Below are 17,359 nucleotides of genomic sequence, written 5' to 3'. Positions count from 1 at the left end.
ATGTCACATCCATGTCCGTTTACTTGCACATAATCCACCGTCTCATTCTCAACGGCCCTTGCGGTTATGTGCGGTAGTCATGAGAATCCCAACGGAAGTCTCAAAGCACAGTTTGAGATAAAAAATTAATTGTCTGCTTGGGAGTGGCAATTTTCTCTTTTAGTTTAATTTCATATTTAGGGATAAGTTTGTTTTGGACTTAAAATTGGAGTTGAAACCCAAACTATTAGAAAATAGTGGAATCTACTCTCGCTCCTCTCGCTGAAGCCTGAATTCAAATTTTCGAGTGCGAAACGATCCCAAGAATGATTCCTAAACATGTAATGCTTAAAAGCACCAATAAACTATAAAAATAGAAGATTTCCCAGACATATTTTAGCATAGCGGTCAAGATCTATTTCTAATTATTCCTCAATTCATATGGCCGTCATTCACACCTTAATATAAAAATGAATCACAATCACCAAAACAAATGAGTCAACTTGACAGTTATGCAAATCGCGATCAGAACGTTCAACGTCATTATCTATGGAAATAACGGTTCAACGAATGTTTTTTCCGTAAATAACTTTTCCATCTTCGCAGCGCAATTTCTTCAACGACTTTTACTGATTCATATTATGTTGGTAAACAAACCTTGAACGAATGGTCCTACATAATTCAGTTAGGAGGAACCCGCGAAACATGCAAAGAGCCTCGGAGAATCACTACCCCTACGTATCTAAAGCAATGGCTTGACCAATCAGAAGCAAGTTACCGCGTGATCACAGACAACCTTGTGCATGCTGTTCGTCATTACTGACGATCGTCCAATCAGCGCGACGGAATATTTCTCCCATGTGCTATGTGAACTTTGCCAGTGCAGTGATGATCAAAACATTCCCATTGAAGCGTACACGAATTTGCAATGCATTGTAATTGTGTGTACAAGTTCCAGTCGAGTCGAGTCTCGTTGGATGGAAATCGTGTGTGTTATTGCGACATTGATCATATTTCGTTATATCATTCTTAGTTTCACCATTTAGAAGGAACACCAGCACTGACATCGGACTACTTTTTCTCAAGAACAGATTGACAGATTATTGGAAGAAACCTTTGGGAAATTTGTATCTTATGCCTGAAACTGAAACGATGCATCGACCAACCATTTCCCCACACATGACTCATGTAGTCGCAGGAGGGTGAGTGCTCGAATAATTCCAGGGTAGCGCGCTGGCCTGGCTTGCCGCGCCGGAACTCAGGCGCGTGTAGGCCAGGCTGGTCGCTGACGTTTACTTTAACCATGTGCTTGATTTGTACTAGAGTTATAGAAATAAAAAAGGATTAAGGCAATAAATTGATAGTAAGGGGAGTGCCTAGATCTAGAACTAGTTGAGAGATTAAAAACATGATGTTGAATGTGTGGATGCATGTCATCACGACATCATCAGTGAGTGGTGGACGCATGTGTGGATCACTGGATCTGGATGGATGCAGTGCAGTGCAAGTGGGTGTTTCTTGCTAGTCGTCTGCTGTGTGATTCTAGTGATGAAATGTGGAACTGAGACTAAGTGAGTGACGCTTGCAGAATACAACTGCAGATCTCCGAGAACAACGGAGGAAGAAGAAGAAGAAGATCCGAGTGATGGTGCACATCTAACACAATAACCCCAGATTTTTTGGGTGGAAGTAGATCTATAACAAAAAATTGAAGGAAATTGTAACAAATCGCAAAAAATCAACAATTTCAAAATTGATATTTCATTTCACAGCTGTAATGATTTTATGAAAGTATACGAGACTCCAGTCTACTAGTACTAGTTACCATTTGGTACACAGTGTGTTTAACTTTAAACATGCATTTCATGATCAATCATCAAGGTTAATAGCGACAGTTTTAAATTTTGAATCTGATTGTATTTGTAAATTGTAGACGGATTTGAAAATCAGCTACAGTAGTACAGACTACGGAGTACAGTCTACGACTACGGACAGTGGTTAGTTATTTAGTACAGAGTACAACTGTCTATCATGTCTAGAAAATCTATGTACAAGTTTGAATTTTGACTGTATTTAGGGGATCATCTGGATCTTACAAGTTTGAAAATCAGCATTCAGCAACAAGTTAATGGCTAATGTCAAGATGACAATGTTTAAGCTCAACCAAAAATATTTATGAAATATCAGTGTTCACTGGTAATTGTCTTTTTAATACAAACATGCTGGATTTTTAACTTATGTTTGAAATTGCCCCACCAGTTTACCCACCCCTGGAAGAAAAAAAATACCTATCCTACATAATGAAGGACCAATCCACCAAGTGTCTTGTCAATATTTGTGTAAATTTATAAACTGTTGACTTTTGAGTGTGAGATGAGAATTGAGATAAAAACTGACATGGGAGATAAATGAGGTTTAGAACTTTAGAACCACTTAACATACAATAAAGTCTTATCACACTTGCCCTAGATTAATTGTGACGTAAATGCGCTAGAAGTCTGCAAAGATGTTGTAACCAAAGTTTATGATTTCATGGTTTTATTCAAAGCTCTTACATCAAGTGTGGTTTCTCTAAAATCAAACTACATGTGTACATCCATTTGCTTACCTTTGTTCCCTGTATTCAATTTTGAAAATTCTTTTTGAAGGACTTTAGGGCTTTTTGAGCTTTATGGTTTCATCAAAGATCTTTTTTGTTAGTGTCGATCGAAATTGCTTTCTCGAATACATACAAAACTCCATGTACTTGCTCTTTGCAGACATGTTGTCCTTCATGTCCAATTTGAAAATGTTTTAAATTGATAATAATGAAGATGATAACAATGATGATGGTGGTGGTGATGATGACGACGACGATGATGGCAATTGTAATGTTAATGGTGATGGTGATGATACTTGCAGTGCATTTTTATACACATAACTACTAAAGTCACTACCCTATTATCTCTTGCCAGATTTATTTGATTGTCAATGCCCCTTTTCTCAAATAAATTGGTACCAAAGACTTGATACTTAATGACAATTTGTTCTTCCTTATTTTCTATCATTACAGGGTTGGTGGTACTGTCGGAGCTGTCATAACATGTCCTCTAGAAATTGTTAAGACCCGGCTCCAGTCGTCCACCACCACGTTAAGACCGCTTCCGGCCGGTGGCATCTCCGTGTCAACAGGGGGCAGCATCATCCATGTCGAAGACTGCGGAAGGAGAACTGGTAGCATAGTAAAATGTATCAAGTAAGTAAATAGAGTAGTTGGAGCTCCTATTAGTATGATATTTACTATAATTTTCTGGGGTTGAAAGCGACAATTTGGGGGCTGTGTGCAGTATGCAACAAGTTCAGAAGGGAAAGGGGTGTACATGGGACCCTTGTCGATGTATTAACATCCTGTACTAGTTTTTATCTAGTTTGAGATTTACTTTGATGTCTATGACCTGGGATTTTCCGTGCATTGTAATAATTTAAGGTAACAACTGAAGCATTGGTAAATCATTTTCTGTAGCTATAAAAGTGACGAGGGCGAAAATATACCCCACCCAAGAAATCCGGCGGCCTCCGATAAATTAGCTTTTCACATCTGAAATAGAGCTGTTGAAAAATGAAAAAAAAATAATGAAAACAATAAGATAACTTTTCAACTATTAGATGTGAATACAAATAAAAATAACACCCATGACTATTATCGATACAATACAAGGGTAGATTAGACTCACATGTGCAAAAAAAAATGCCTTGTAAATCTATAACTAAACCAGTTTTGGAAATGAATTGTAATTTGTTGACACTGACCCGAGAATTAATTGCCCTTGCAACTTTTTGTTTCAGGCAAATCATCGAAGCGGAAGGAGCGACGGCATTATTCAAAGGTCTGGGACCAACTCTTGTGGGAGTCGCCCCATCCAGGTAAGGAAGTCTAAGATTATTATTACGCCAAAGCTCAAGGCTTCTGATAATCGTTAGAAACTAAAGCCGTAATATACTGTGGGACTGCGTCATTGCAGGCCTTTAATCGCTGTTTGATTTATCTGATTTTAGTACGATTGTGAGCTACTAATTACTATGGAATACATACATGTAGCAGTAGAGGTCACTGATTACGTACTGGCATTTGCTATAGTGACCATTTCAATGACTGCAATGTTGTGATCAAAATGACAATGCTGAAGGCCACTGTAGCGATTAACAGCGATACCCATTTGCTATTGCATGATTAATTTTTTGTTTTGTGTGTTTGTGTGTATGGCCTCTCTGATTGCGCAGATTTGCTTGCCTACCTTCAAAAATCTGATAACGTTTGAAGCTTGGGGTTATGTCAAAATGGATGTTAACAATCGAGGGATCAGATGAATTGACTCGACTTGACACAGGCAGAATGATGTAAAATAGAGCGGTTTGGGACCTTGGTGGTGACAAGAAGTATGTGCTGTTATAAGAAATCCACTGGCCTTTTAAAAATATCAGCTTATGTGGTTGAAATTTCAAAGTGAAGAGAAAAAGAACCACTGAGAAAGTACATGCATGTTTTTAAGTGAATTTAAAGTTTAGATACCTCAGACCGTGTACAATGGAAGGAAGTGCTCAACTGACCTCACTGCATGTATTATTGTCACATGTTTTAAAAAGATAGACCAAGAATCACAATGTGAATCACGTTGGTAGATAATGGTATATTGGCCTAATGGCTACTACAGTGGAAACGCAACTTCCTCTTTCCTTTTCCCCTCAAATCTGCATGCGCCATTCCAGAGTTGGACACAGTCCAAACTGATTTCCAGGGACCAAGCTGATGTGAGGTTAAAATCCACCCTACTTCTCGCATTTAGCGACAACTCGTGAACATATGGTAGGCTACATACTAGCATTGCATTGTGCAGGCTGACAGTGTACATGTACTATACATTTGTAGGCCCTCCATTTTTGTAGTCACAGCGAGGGTCAAGGGAGGTCATTCATGCCACCCCCTGCTGGTGTGTCTTTAACTATTATTGACATGTACATGTACAGTCTTGTGTGTTATTGGAGGAGATGGTTGTTAATCCTGATCTCGCTAGTAACAAGTCTCCTTGACCCTTAACCCTGCACGATTTCCCACTTGTAGAAGCATCCTGTTAAATCCTCCAAAGAGTACTTCCAGTCTATTTTTGTTTTTGTCTCACAACAACATGGAGACTGGAATAGCGCCATGTATTATATTGAGCAGAGGTCCCAGTGTATGTGTCTTTAGTTTGTCAACAGCAGTCCATTGTTTTACTTTTTGTCTTGCTGGGAAATCAAGGGACGTCGAACTGTATAGGAATACCTTGTAACTTGCCTGTATTTTCTTTTGGATCCAATTTGATTGCAAAGTAGATAAAAAGTACATTTGTTTATTATCTTCTCGGCAGGAGCAACTGTTATGAGTCGATATGGGCATTGTATATTTTCTCTGAGAAATACAAACATTTTGAACAATCGTTCATAAGCTAATCTTTAAATTGACCATGATATGATTTCTTAAATAGTTCTGTTTATCTTTCTAGCTGGATAAGGTTATAACATCCAATGTGTCCCAAGGTAAAGTGTCCAGATTGATTATCTGTAATCTCGAAAGACATAATAAACATTATTAGGTATAGATGTAGATGTTTTGAGGCTACATGGGCACTGTATGTTTCCTCTGAGAAATACAAACATTTTGAACAATCGTTCATAAGCTAATCTTCAAATTGAGTAATTGACCATGATATGATTTCTTAGCTCTGTTTATCTTCCAAGCTGGATAAGATTATAACATCCAATGTGTCCCAAGGTTAAGTGTCCTGATTGATTATCAATGATCTAGAAAGACATAATAAACGTTAGGTATAGGCGTAGATGTTTGTTGTTGTCCATGCATCACAGCCTCGTCATTCTCCAGTTTATGATGAAGGAAGCGCGAAGCTTACACTTGCGTATGAGGCCGAGTCTGAAATAGCTTTTTTGTATATATTGGATTATCGGCGGAATCTCTAACAGCAATATCTCCTCTGAAGGCAGGAACTTGCCAATAATGAGTGCCCGCCTGTCCAATGCTCCCTCTCCGTTCTGTCTCCCCCCCCCCCCCCCCCCCCCCGTTTCCTCTTGTCTACAACTTTTATCTCTCGTTTTCCCTCTCCCCTCTTTTCTTTTTTCATCCCCTCTCCCCTTTCTTGTTTTCCTCCTCCCATCTATCCCTGACATCTCTCTCATTCTCTCTGCCTCTGTCTCTCTCTCTCTCTTTCTGTCTCTCTGTCTGTCTCTCTATCTCTCTCTCTCTATCTTTCTTTCTTCATCCCCACCTTTGTATCCCACTATCTCCTATATTTGTTTTTGTCTATTTTCCCCTGCCTGTCTCTCATGAAGCTTATGCTCGAGTCAAATTTTATGATTGATGCACGCATGCAGAGGCTTATTTATATTTTTTTTTCATAAATTTCATTAGTAGCAATTGATATAAAAATGAAAATGAACTAATTTAAAACAGGTGAAGTAGATAATATATCACTTTAATGAATTAATTATACATGCATTGATAGGCTAAATGCATTCCTAAATTATGCAATTGCATGATTATACCTCTTCATTTGTAAGGCTTGTGGTAGCGATTTTCAAAACAACATATACTGCTAAATTCTATGGATTGGATTGGCATTTAGCCCAGATACTCTGTGCCCCATATCAAAGTATTGATTTTCTAGGCTTTTATTCCTCTCGAAAGAGTAGAACAAACAGCTACTGCCCTGGACTTTTACACCGGGGCCTAGACTTACAAGAATCACCTGATGATTGCGGTAATGATGATTAACACCACTGTAATGGAGTTGATGCTTGTGTACACCCGATTATGTTGGGTGAATTTCTGAAGTAGGGGAAGGTTACTCAAACAGCACATGTATTTAGCCTATCTTGCTTGTTTAAATTGAAATAGGCTCTCGTTACAGCCTTTTAGCATTGACTTCTTGACAAAGAGATGCCACTTCTGAAGTTGTTTGCCTAGGATTCCAGGCCGCTGCTTGTTGTAAGCTGACCTGAACTAGCCATTGACCTTAATGATGTCATGATATCACTACAGTGCAGTGTACCGCACTAGTTTGCAGGCACAAACTCTTGCCAGTCGTAATGCATTACAGAAGGTCCGAGCTCGTAGACTACAAAGACAGAGACTGCAGTTCCCATGCCCTGTTCTGGAGTTCTGGGCCCTGTCTTACAAAGTGTTGCGATAGAACCAAATCAATTGCAAGTCCTCAAATCAATCGCAAGTTTGCATTCTACCATCTCTTATGTACATAGTTGCGATTGATATCAATCGTAAAATAAGTTGCGATTAATATCAAATCTTTGTAAAACAGGGCCCTGATATAACCAATTGGGATTGGGTTAGGCTTATACCTAATTATTTCAATAAAGCATCCCATATTGAGTTTGCACTTACAGACTAGTAAAGTGCAAAGTGCACAGTACAAGTACTTAAGGAGGGAAAACTTGGCAAGCAGTTGATCTTGCATACCTGGTGTAGCCATGCGGGTCCATAACTCTATGGCTCTTAAAATATCATGTAACTGGATGCTGCCTTGCAGTATGTTACATGTATGCCTACAATACAGTGTGCTGGCAGTGTGTTCAGAGTCAGAGCACAATTGTGAATACAATATCAAGGTCTACATACAGCTACAACAGGACTATATTTTAACAATGAATATTGTGCTGAATCGTACTAGCAGGGGAAGTTTTGGTGGTGTTATTATTGTTTGAGTATTGTAACTGACAAACTGGATCCCTCTGGTTTCTTTGCAGTGTCAAAACCTGCGCAGTTAAGGCACAAATATAAATAGTGGATAAAGGAGGACTCTTTGGAGAAAGAAAAAAATGACTGTTGGCGATCTCGTAAACATAAAAAGTAAATGTTTGAGAAGAAAACCACTGAGAATTCACTCTTTTGAAATACTAGCCCCCATTTTTGATCTACCTGAACAAAGTTTTTTTGTTCATAGTCCTTTGGAAGCACAGATACATTACATACATGTACATGTTTTTTTTTAAAAATATGACTACATGTATACAAGTTTTAGGTTTGGACAAAGTTGATGCAAAGTTATCATAGTTTTCCAATGTGTAGAGATTTACCAGGCATCAGGGTCCCAACTGTTTTCAGCCATTAGGCTCTAGTTTATAAGAATAACATCCGACTCTGACTAGGCAACTGTAAAGGTCTTCCTGGAAAGTTTTTTTCTTTTCTTCTCGCGAGTGGACACCATTCTTCTAGTTTGACCTCCCACTCTCTTTATCTATCGCCATCCTTTTCCATTCTTATCATTCTGAGAAAGCTTGCTGTGATTTATACAATGACAGCAAACATGTCCAATGTAATATTCTATCACTCTCCATTTCTCTCTGTCTCTTTCTCTCCCTCTCTCTCCACTCTCAGTATCCATCCTTTCTCTTTCTCTTTCTTTCTTCCATGGATCTGTAACACCTTTGGCAGCAGTGCACTGTAATATTCCATCACACCCCCTTCCACTCCCTTTCTCTTTCCCTTTCCCTTACTGTCCTTGTTGTCCCCTCCCCCTTCTCTCTCTCTCTTTCTCTCTCTCTCTCTCTTTCTCTCTCTCTCTCTCTTTTGCTCTCTCTTTCGCTCTCTCTCTCCCTCTCTCTATCTCTCTCCTACTCTCTCTCTCTCTATCTCTCTCTATCTCTCTCTCTCTAATTCTCTCTATATATCTTTATGCATCCTTTTCCTTTCTCTTCCTATGATTCACAACACATGTCAGCAGTACAGTGTAATATTCCATCATGATTGCCATGATTGTTATTGACTAATCATTACTATGAGTGATCATGGAATTATGCGCAATCTCTTACACATGAAAGCATCCTCTGTATAATTCATATGTACATTTGACTCATTGCATATTTCATTGCTTATTATTCCATTCATGAGGCCCCCTACGCAGGCCCACGTGACATAACCCTCCGTTCCATCGGCCATCCCACACAATGTAATTCTTATAAATAGTTGGCTATTGATTAGTGTTTTTGAATCGGTGCACTCATGCGCAAGGCCCTGGTATCTATACAGCCAGCCCTGGCATGCAGGCTATGCATGGACAAGGTTATCCAATGGAGAGGGTGCTGAGGGGTGTGTGTGTGAGCTAGCTCTGTCCTTCAGTGTGTTTGCTAGCGTGCATGAATATCACCTTGCCAGTGTGCAGGCGGGCATGCGACTTTTCTTCCATTACGCACTGGGGAGTATCTGTGGGTGGAGGCCTATAGCCTAGTCTTCAAGGCACAGACTCCAATTTGATGCTTGACCACGATTCCTAAAGCCGAGAACTACTGTAGTCTGCTGTGGCACAGACTCTAATTTGATACTTGCCACCAATCCAAAGCCTAAAGTAGGGTCATACTCTCTCTAGACTACATGTAGCTCTCTCAGTCTCTGACTGTGTCAGCTAAAGTACAGAGCCAAATCAGTATGCTCTCAGCATAGTCACACAGTGCAGACACTTATGCACTGCTAGTGACAGAGGGTTTGTGCCTGCAAACTACATGTACCTACATTGTCAACAAACAACTCGATGCTATCTGTATTATTTTCAGATACACGCTGATAGAGAATTATAGAGTTTTAATTAAACTAAAATGTACTTTACCTTGATATCTTTGACTTGATTGTCTTCAATATTCAGGGTTGTGTTTACGCTGTGTGTAAATAAGATAAGAGGCGAGAGTCCACTGTAGGCCTACATTGTTGTTATCAATAGTTATACCTTGAAATTTTCCAAACTTAGATTTGGAAAGATTGAACTTTTCAAACTTTTTCAAACTTGTAGAATCTGTCATGTGAAGTAATGTAGGTCAATAAAAAAACTTTGTATACAAATATATAAACTATTAAAGGGATCGTTTAACAATGTTAAATCTGAGATACACGACCCTACGGGTTATCAGTGTCTGTGATATGGTGTTATATTGAAGCCCTAAAAAAATTGCGCTTCAAAATGATCAAGAAGTGCCTCAAAAAAGTAAAAATCTTTGAGTGACCGGTTTTACCATACTCGTTTTCCCCAATAGACTGTAGTGTTATGAAAACCGTCAGGCGAACGGTTTTCAAAATTTGTAATTCCAATCATAAATATCTTGATAATCAGACAGGCGATCGGCTTGTAAAAGTCATTGGGTTCCTGACTGACCTAAAGGTTTATAATTATCATTGCATCATGAGCTGAATCCAGAATTTTGTTTCAGAATCTGAGACAAAGTTACCGGATCCCTTTAAGACTTATATAATCGCTTTAAAAACAAAACACTCTGTAATTGCATTACAACATGAAGGGGTGCAATAAATTACTAAAGGCCTATAGCTTGCTCTATGAACTTTTTTCTCATGAGGCATTGAATGAAGTTCATGTATAACAGCTCCATAAACATTAAAAAGAATGTTGAATTGATTTACTCCACATTCTCAATCATTGTGAAATGAATTCCAAATGTGATTAAAAAAACCTTTAAATTGAGATTCATAAGCATCAGTATATATGTTTCATACACACCAGCAACAATAATTACAACAAATACAGTGTGATGAATTAAAGACCTTTAGATTTATGTGTAAGATTTTACCATATGTTTTCTGATCTTGGATTAGTCACTTTTGAAATAACATGAGTTTTATTGATCAACTAGATCTCTACCCTCTCTAGTGATGTCAATATAACGGAACTACTTCCTGATAATAATACAAATTAAAAAAAAATACAGACTGAATATCATCCATGTTCTTTTGGTTGTATCTTTATGCAGGGCCATCTACTTTGGTGCTTACGCCAACACAAAGAGCTTCCTCAACTCTCGTTTGACTCCAGAATCATCCCTGGTACATCTCTTATCTGCAGGTTCAGCAGGTAAGCCTATCAAGTCTTTCTTCCACCAATACCCTTCAATCTCTTCTTAGTAGCAGAAAGGCTTAGGAGCATTGTGTTTGTGGCAATGGTTGAATGATAAAACTAGAATCTACAAAGGCTTGTATCAAGTGTATGACTGAAAATCATTAATGAGAAGGAGAGCTTAAATGGGAGCAGAAAATCAATAATTCTTTGTATCTATAGTCTATAGTGATGGCCAGCTTTTTGAAACTTAGAGGATAGGGATTGTACATGGAATTATTTTTAGGTACACAGGCTGCCTGTTTGGAGTGAGGACGTTAACTGATCAGTTTACACATAAATGCCCTTCTGGCTCTAAACAGATTATTTTTTGTTGTAATAGTCAATCATTGAGAAGAGTACTATAATATATTTATATTTTCTTTTTCCTCTTCCAGGTTTCATCTCGTGTTCGTTAACAAACCCCATCTGGATGGTGAAAACCAGGATGCAGTTGGATGAAAGGTACGCACATTACTTATCGTCTTTGTGATCTCCCAACCAGGGCAATGACCAAGTGGCCCCCAAACTGACTACAAACCAAACGATAACTTGGGCATTAGTAGAAATGTAATTTTTGTTAAATCTGTTGTTGGTTTCAGCAGCCAAAATCCCTTGTCAGTATTAAAATGTAATGGAGAGTTTTAAGTGTTAGAATAAGAGTCTGTTTACGCACTCTAGGTTTGAGGGGGCAAATAGCAGGGTGGTAGAGCTGCATGGAGGATGATTGCAATATATGTTGTGATACTGGAAAACATCTGGCGATTTAAGGCTTTAACGTGGTTGAGAGCACTCGCAAGCATCATTTACTTCCTTGACATTTTATTCACTCGATCAACCGATTAAGGTCAAATTTATTCTGTTGATCAGCTGATTGAGGTCATTTTATCGACTTAATCCTCACACTATTGCGTTTTTTTTTTTTTTCAATTAAGAGATGCTGATCAAATTGTCTGAGAATGATGAACATTCGGTTCACACAATGACTGGTAGTTGATTAATACAAGTAGGGCATACAAGTCATTGGTTTTAAAAGAAATGCCTGAAAATAGTTGCTCATTGTTGAATATGATATACCCTGAGGATTATGAATATTACAGAATTGCAGATATGTCAAGAAACCACACAAAAAGTAACAGGATTATACTGTATTCCATTCTAGTTTTATCAATATTCCTTTGTTTTTCTATGTAACAGGAAGGGGCCTGCCTACAACAACATGCTCAAGTGCGCAAAGCACGTCTACCAAACGGAAGGTCTGCGAGGATTCTACCGGGGTGTCACCGCCTCTTATGCCGGGCTTTCAGAAACGATGATCCACTTTGTGATATACGAGAAGATCAAGCAGCTCATCCAGGCCCAAAACTACAGTACTTCCAGCGACCGCAGACCCTGGGACTTTGTCTGCTTCATGGGGGCGGCAGCTACGTCCAAGACGATTGCCTCAACGTTGGCCTATCCTCACGGTAAGCACCTTAGGTCTTGAGGCTCTTTGATTATGATGGTATCTAGCAGGTTGGGTTATATCCATTGGGTAGAAGTGTCATGAAGTCATTGTTTCAAGGGATGGAAGATCTATAGATTCCGATTTCATAGGTTATAAATACAACACTTTATGTATTGGAACCTTATTGAAAATAATATGCTTTCCTTTTATCGTGTGGAGCCACAAAGGCATTAACTCGATGTATATTGTTAAAGAATTATTGCTCTTTTGGCTCCAGGTAAACAACATTTTCATTGGTGCTTTAATTGTTGTGTCACAAAGCAGATATGGTGTAGTTGCGACCTTCTTTTTTAGTGTTTACAACAGACATAGGTGCTCTCTCTCTCTCTCTCTTAAGTCATTACTATCATCTTCTCTTGTATTGGTTTTGTTTTCTCACAGAGGTCGCTAGGACAAGGTTAAGGCAAGAAGGGAACAAGTACAGGACATTCTTCCAGACCTTAATCACAATCTTCAAGGAAGAAAGGTACAGGGGGCTCTACGGGGGTCTCGGCACGCACCTCGTCCGACAGATCCCCAACACCGCCATCATCATGGCCACTTACGAGTTCGTCGTCTACCTTTTCAACCGATGTTGAGCGGAAAACAGACGCGAGCATCGTAACAAGGGATTCATGTGCAATAGAGGCCCTGCATCTCTCCTCGTGTTTCTGCCGGTTCTGCAGCATTTTTCTGAGTGACAGAAATGAACAAGGCTGGAACCGCAAGAAAGAATGGAGCAAGGAAGATGAACATTGCAGGATCGCTGCTGCTTCGTGGATATCATCATGGAGATCATCATGGATATCATCGCGTACAGTGGCGGACTGCATAAATCGGCGAAAGTTGAGAGTAGAGAATTGGAGAGCTATTCAGCCGAACAATCTGGCTACAAGCTAATAGCATCCTGGTAACTATCGTGGCCGAGTTCAGTCGACCTTTGTTCAAATCCAAGATGTGCTCTCGAGTATCGCTCTCTACACTGAAAGATCTTGGACAGCATGGAGAGATACATACATGTAGAAGTGCCCCCAAGTGGGCATGGATTGGATTTACATGTAGATCTGGTGTCTTTGAAGTCAAGGAATGCCCTTGCACCACCAAGTTATCATTTCGGATCCATGGCTGGCTCAAGAGTGGAATAAGAGCTTTCCCAAACATCAGAAACTGAGAAAAGAACAATGAAATAAGACTTGAAAGAACTATAGTTTGAAGAGATTTTATCATCCTTTTCATACGATGCCTTGATGTGAATATTATACAAAATGGACTAAACATGGATTGGTGAGGGAGTCTTATCTGGTTACGTCCAACATGGCATTATTGTACTCTATTTCAAATTTATATATAGGGCATAAGCATGTTATATAAAGGCAACTCATTGCTTCATTTGAGCCTTCCATTCACATTTATATGTTGGGTATACCGGTGTATTATAATGCAAGTGCTGCAGATAAGGAGAAACATGATTAAAACAGTATTTGACAGTTTGTTTTCCACTTTTTAATTAAGCGTTGACCTCGGCCATTGACAACCGACAGATATCTGGCTGTTTATCCAAAGAGATTACAATGTTGGGACTAGCAAATCTTTCTCAAAATGTTGGATTCTAAACAGGAAATATGTCATCAGCTTGAAATGTGTCACACCTCAAAGCAAACTTGATAGTTTTTTCACAGACTTTGGGATATTTTCCATCAGTACTATGAATTGAAATCAATGCAGCTTTCCCCCCTTCCCAAGAAACTATCCTGTTAGGAGTGTACTTTTTAATAAATGAAATTTTGTAATGTTTAAACAAAATTTCCATTTGTTGCCCGATTTTACTTTTCCTCTCTTTACAATTATACAAATTTATTCATACCAAAGGTAGTAAATGCCAGAAAATATATGCCGGCAATTTTTGTAAGTTCGTAGAACGGTCCGTTCCTCCAGTTTTAGACAAACTACAGCGTACAAGATGTATGTTTTTGTTGATGGTTGTTTTTTTCTTCAAAATTTCTTTCAATTGCTCCCATTCATATTTTATGAAAGTCCTGGGTTTGTTTATTTCGAAATCGTTCTTTCCTGGCAGTTTCTTGTAAGAACTGGTGGGAATCAGTGCTTGTGACATCCAAAGGAACAAACTGTGTCGTCTGCTTGTTCATTATCAGAAAACTATGCTGGAATGAGATACACGTTTATGTGCGTGCAATGCATGCATCATTATTGTTGATTTTATCAAACATTTCAACATATATTTGCACCATGTTTATCATTTGGGGTCATGTAGTTTCGTCCCTTTCCTATTTCTAAAGATTATTGAAATCCAAGACTGCTTTCTTTCTTTATACATGTCTACCTCTTCAGGTAGCAAAAAAGAAAGAAATAAGAAAGAGAGAAAGAGAGAGAGGAAGAAAACAAAGTGTACTGTAGAGTTGATAGCTCTTTAGTTTTGACTTTCGAAACCTGGCAAAACTAAACTGTTAGGAGAAACTTAACCACAGGAGTAAGGAAAACGGCCAACATGTACCCTTGTAAGTGAGATGAATAGACCATTGGAGGTTACAAATATTGTCAGTATTAAGTGCATTCAAAATTTCAAATGTAACATAACATGAATGAGTTTCAACTTTCATATCAGCTTTTTTCCTTGGGTCCTTTACATGTATATAACATTGCATCTGTAATTTTTCTGAAATAAGTTTATTTTTCTACATTTTGCTGTTGTGCATGGCCATACGGCTTTGCATGAAATTGAACAGAGATGTATTATTTGGTTGCAAGCTAAGATGTAACAGTTTGTTTACTTAATATTGTCCATAGTATACTGTATTTGTACATTTTGGTGGAAGTTTACAAGTGGCATTATGAAAGTTGGCACGTAAGATCATTATACATGTATTCAGCATCAATGACAGTGTATATATTCCATACATTCAGTTTACAATGTACTTGGGTATCGGTGAAAGGGTATCACAAACTCTGCACAATACTCTGCCCATCATTTATAATAACGGCCTTGCTTGTTTTGGCATTAATTTGGCTACCTGGCTGACTAATTGCTTACTGCCAAAACAACCTTTAATCACCACATAGGAAATTGATCAGCTGATGTGGTTAAAAGGAAATGGTGACCATTCAGGGGGGGGGGGGGGGGTGTCCAAAATGCAAGGTCAGTCGAAGGGCTATACATGTAGTGTTGGGTATTTTAACAGTCTGCATTGTTATACTGCCTTGGGCTGTTATGGCCTGTTTCTCCGCAATACATATTTAGGATCGTTCACTGTTCTGCTCCAATTATGATATCACTGCAGATCTTTTTATTTTAGAAACGAGTCTAGATGGAAGACATAAATCTTTAGGTTGAAGGTTGAAACGCTACAACTAGTCAAGCTACAACAACAATTGTTTTGAAAGATCATGCCAAGTTTTAAGCGATGCCATTTCAGATTTTCAGGACGTAAATGAGGGATGATAATATAAATCTAATGGAAGTTTTAAATGAGAATTTGTTAAAGTACATGTCCATACTAAGTGCCTTTTGATTTTCCTTAATTGTTTTTCAATGAACCATGGAAATATCAATGATTTCGTATTCCAGTATTCAAAGATAGGGAATGTCGGGTTATATATTTACAGGCATGTAATTATTCACTCTTGTTAAATCTTCATTTTTTTTACAAACGTGTGATACCTCATGATTTTGGTGCATTCACTTCATGAAGGTGACGGGGTATCATGCTTTAACCTTTAAATATCCTTGCAATCGTATTTTTACTGATGATAAATTTTAAGTCTAGGTATATGGAAGGCATAGCTGTACCATTTGTTTATTTCACACTGTTTACCCCATAATAAACACATCGTAAGAGCCACATAACTTAAAGACATATGTACATATGTGTTGATATAGTAAGACCTTTTGTAAAGCATTTAGTAGACAATAACTTTTTCTTGCATGTTTACCCTATAAGAACATATGTTTGATCCCCCGACATGTACAGTAAATAATGATCATTGAAATTCCCAAATCAAGCGAAAAAATATTTTTCTGATTATCAACTATCGTTTGTTTATTTTTGACAAGAAAAGATTACTGTTTGAGCTTCCATATTAGATAGTTCCAGTAAACATACTGGAATTGTCTGTTTTTATGAAAGAAATACAAATTAAATTGTGCTTGGATGTTTCGTGGATAAAACTTTCAAACTGGGGTTGTATTATCAGCATTTTGTCTCGGGTGTTGCCCCAGTGAGTGATCTTCTGCTTGTCAATGCAATGCATGTTTGTATTATAACAAGTTGTACATTTGTTCTATTGTATGAAGAGTATGAAGAAAGAAGAATATTTCTTCAGGAGAAGAGAATGTGTTTTTATGGCAATAAAGGAATAATGGAAAACATGTGAAAATTGAAATATTTGTCTTTGCGTTTTGATATATCAAATTTTAGTCACTTTCTCATCATGTCTCGGTTACAGTAGTACAGGGGTGTTCTTTGCAGGAGACGATATACTGTGGTGAAATTAATTTTAATGAAAGGATTATGTACATGTTAATTCTGTACAGAGAATGAAAGGATGTTGTGATGGAGAGAGGGAGAGAAGTGGGAGAGAAAGAGAGAGGGAAGTCTGAGAGGTTATAGTGAGAGTAATATATATATATCTTTAAAGAGAGATAGAGAAGAGAGGAAGAAAGAGAGGAAATGACATTGAACACAAAGGTTTAAATTGGTAGAACAATAAAAAGTATGAAAGGGAAATTGAGATATGACCCATTTCACAAAAATTTGTTACATACCTTTCGCAATCATTGGCAAGCGCAGTCTACTTTTACAATATTAGCATACTAGCCAAATCATTTACAGTGACTTATTCAAACAAAATTATAAAGAAGAAATTAAAGGCCTCAAATCTTACTTGATGTAAACACAGAGGAAAGGGTATTTTTAAGTGAGAGCTACAGCCTTTTTAGCCCTTGTAGTTTTGCTGAACG

The 17,359-nt window shown here is 38.1% G+C and overlaps 1 protein-coding gene across 1 annotated transcript; it reads left to right on the top strand.

The window, feature by feature from the left end:
• The first annotated feature begins 908 nt into the window (after positions 1-908).
• LOC100893731 (solute carrier family 25 member 36) lies at positions 909-16,782 on the top strand. The gene is made up of 7 exons (XM_003726387.3): positions 909-1,181; positions 3,032-3,214; positions 3,805-3,882; positions 10,777-10,877; positions 11,297-11,363; positions 12,096-12,364; positions 12,787-16,782. The coding sequence occupies exons 1-7, from the start codon at positions 1,114-1,116 to the stop codon at positions 12,981-12,983; spliced, it is 963 nt and encodes a 320-aa protein (XP_003726435.1). The 5' UTR covers positions 909-1,113; the 3' UTR covers positions 12,984-16,782.
• The last annotated feature ends 577 nt before the right edge of the window (positions 16,783-17,359 follow it).

This window comes from Strongylocentrotus purpuratus, unplaced genomic scaffold (assembly GCF_000002235.5).
Source record: "Strongylocentrotus purpuratus isolate Spur 01 unplaced genomic scaffold, Spur_5.0 spur5_contig_816, whole genome shotgun sequence".
In the NCBI taxonomy this organism is placed as follows: Eukaryota; Metazoa; Echinodermata; class Echinoidea; order Camarodonta; family Strongylocentrotidae; genus Strongylocentrotus; species Strongylocentrotus purpuratus.
This window is presented reverse-complemented; position numbering and strand designations above follow the sequence as displayed.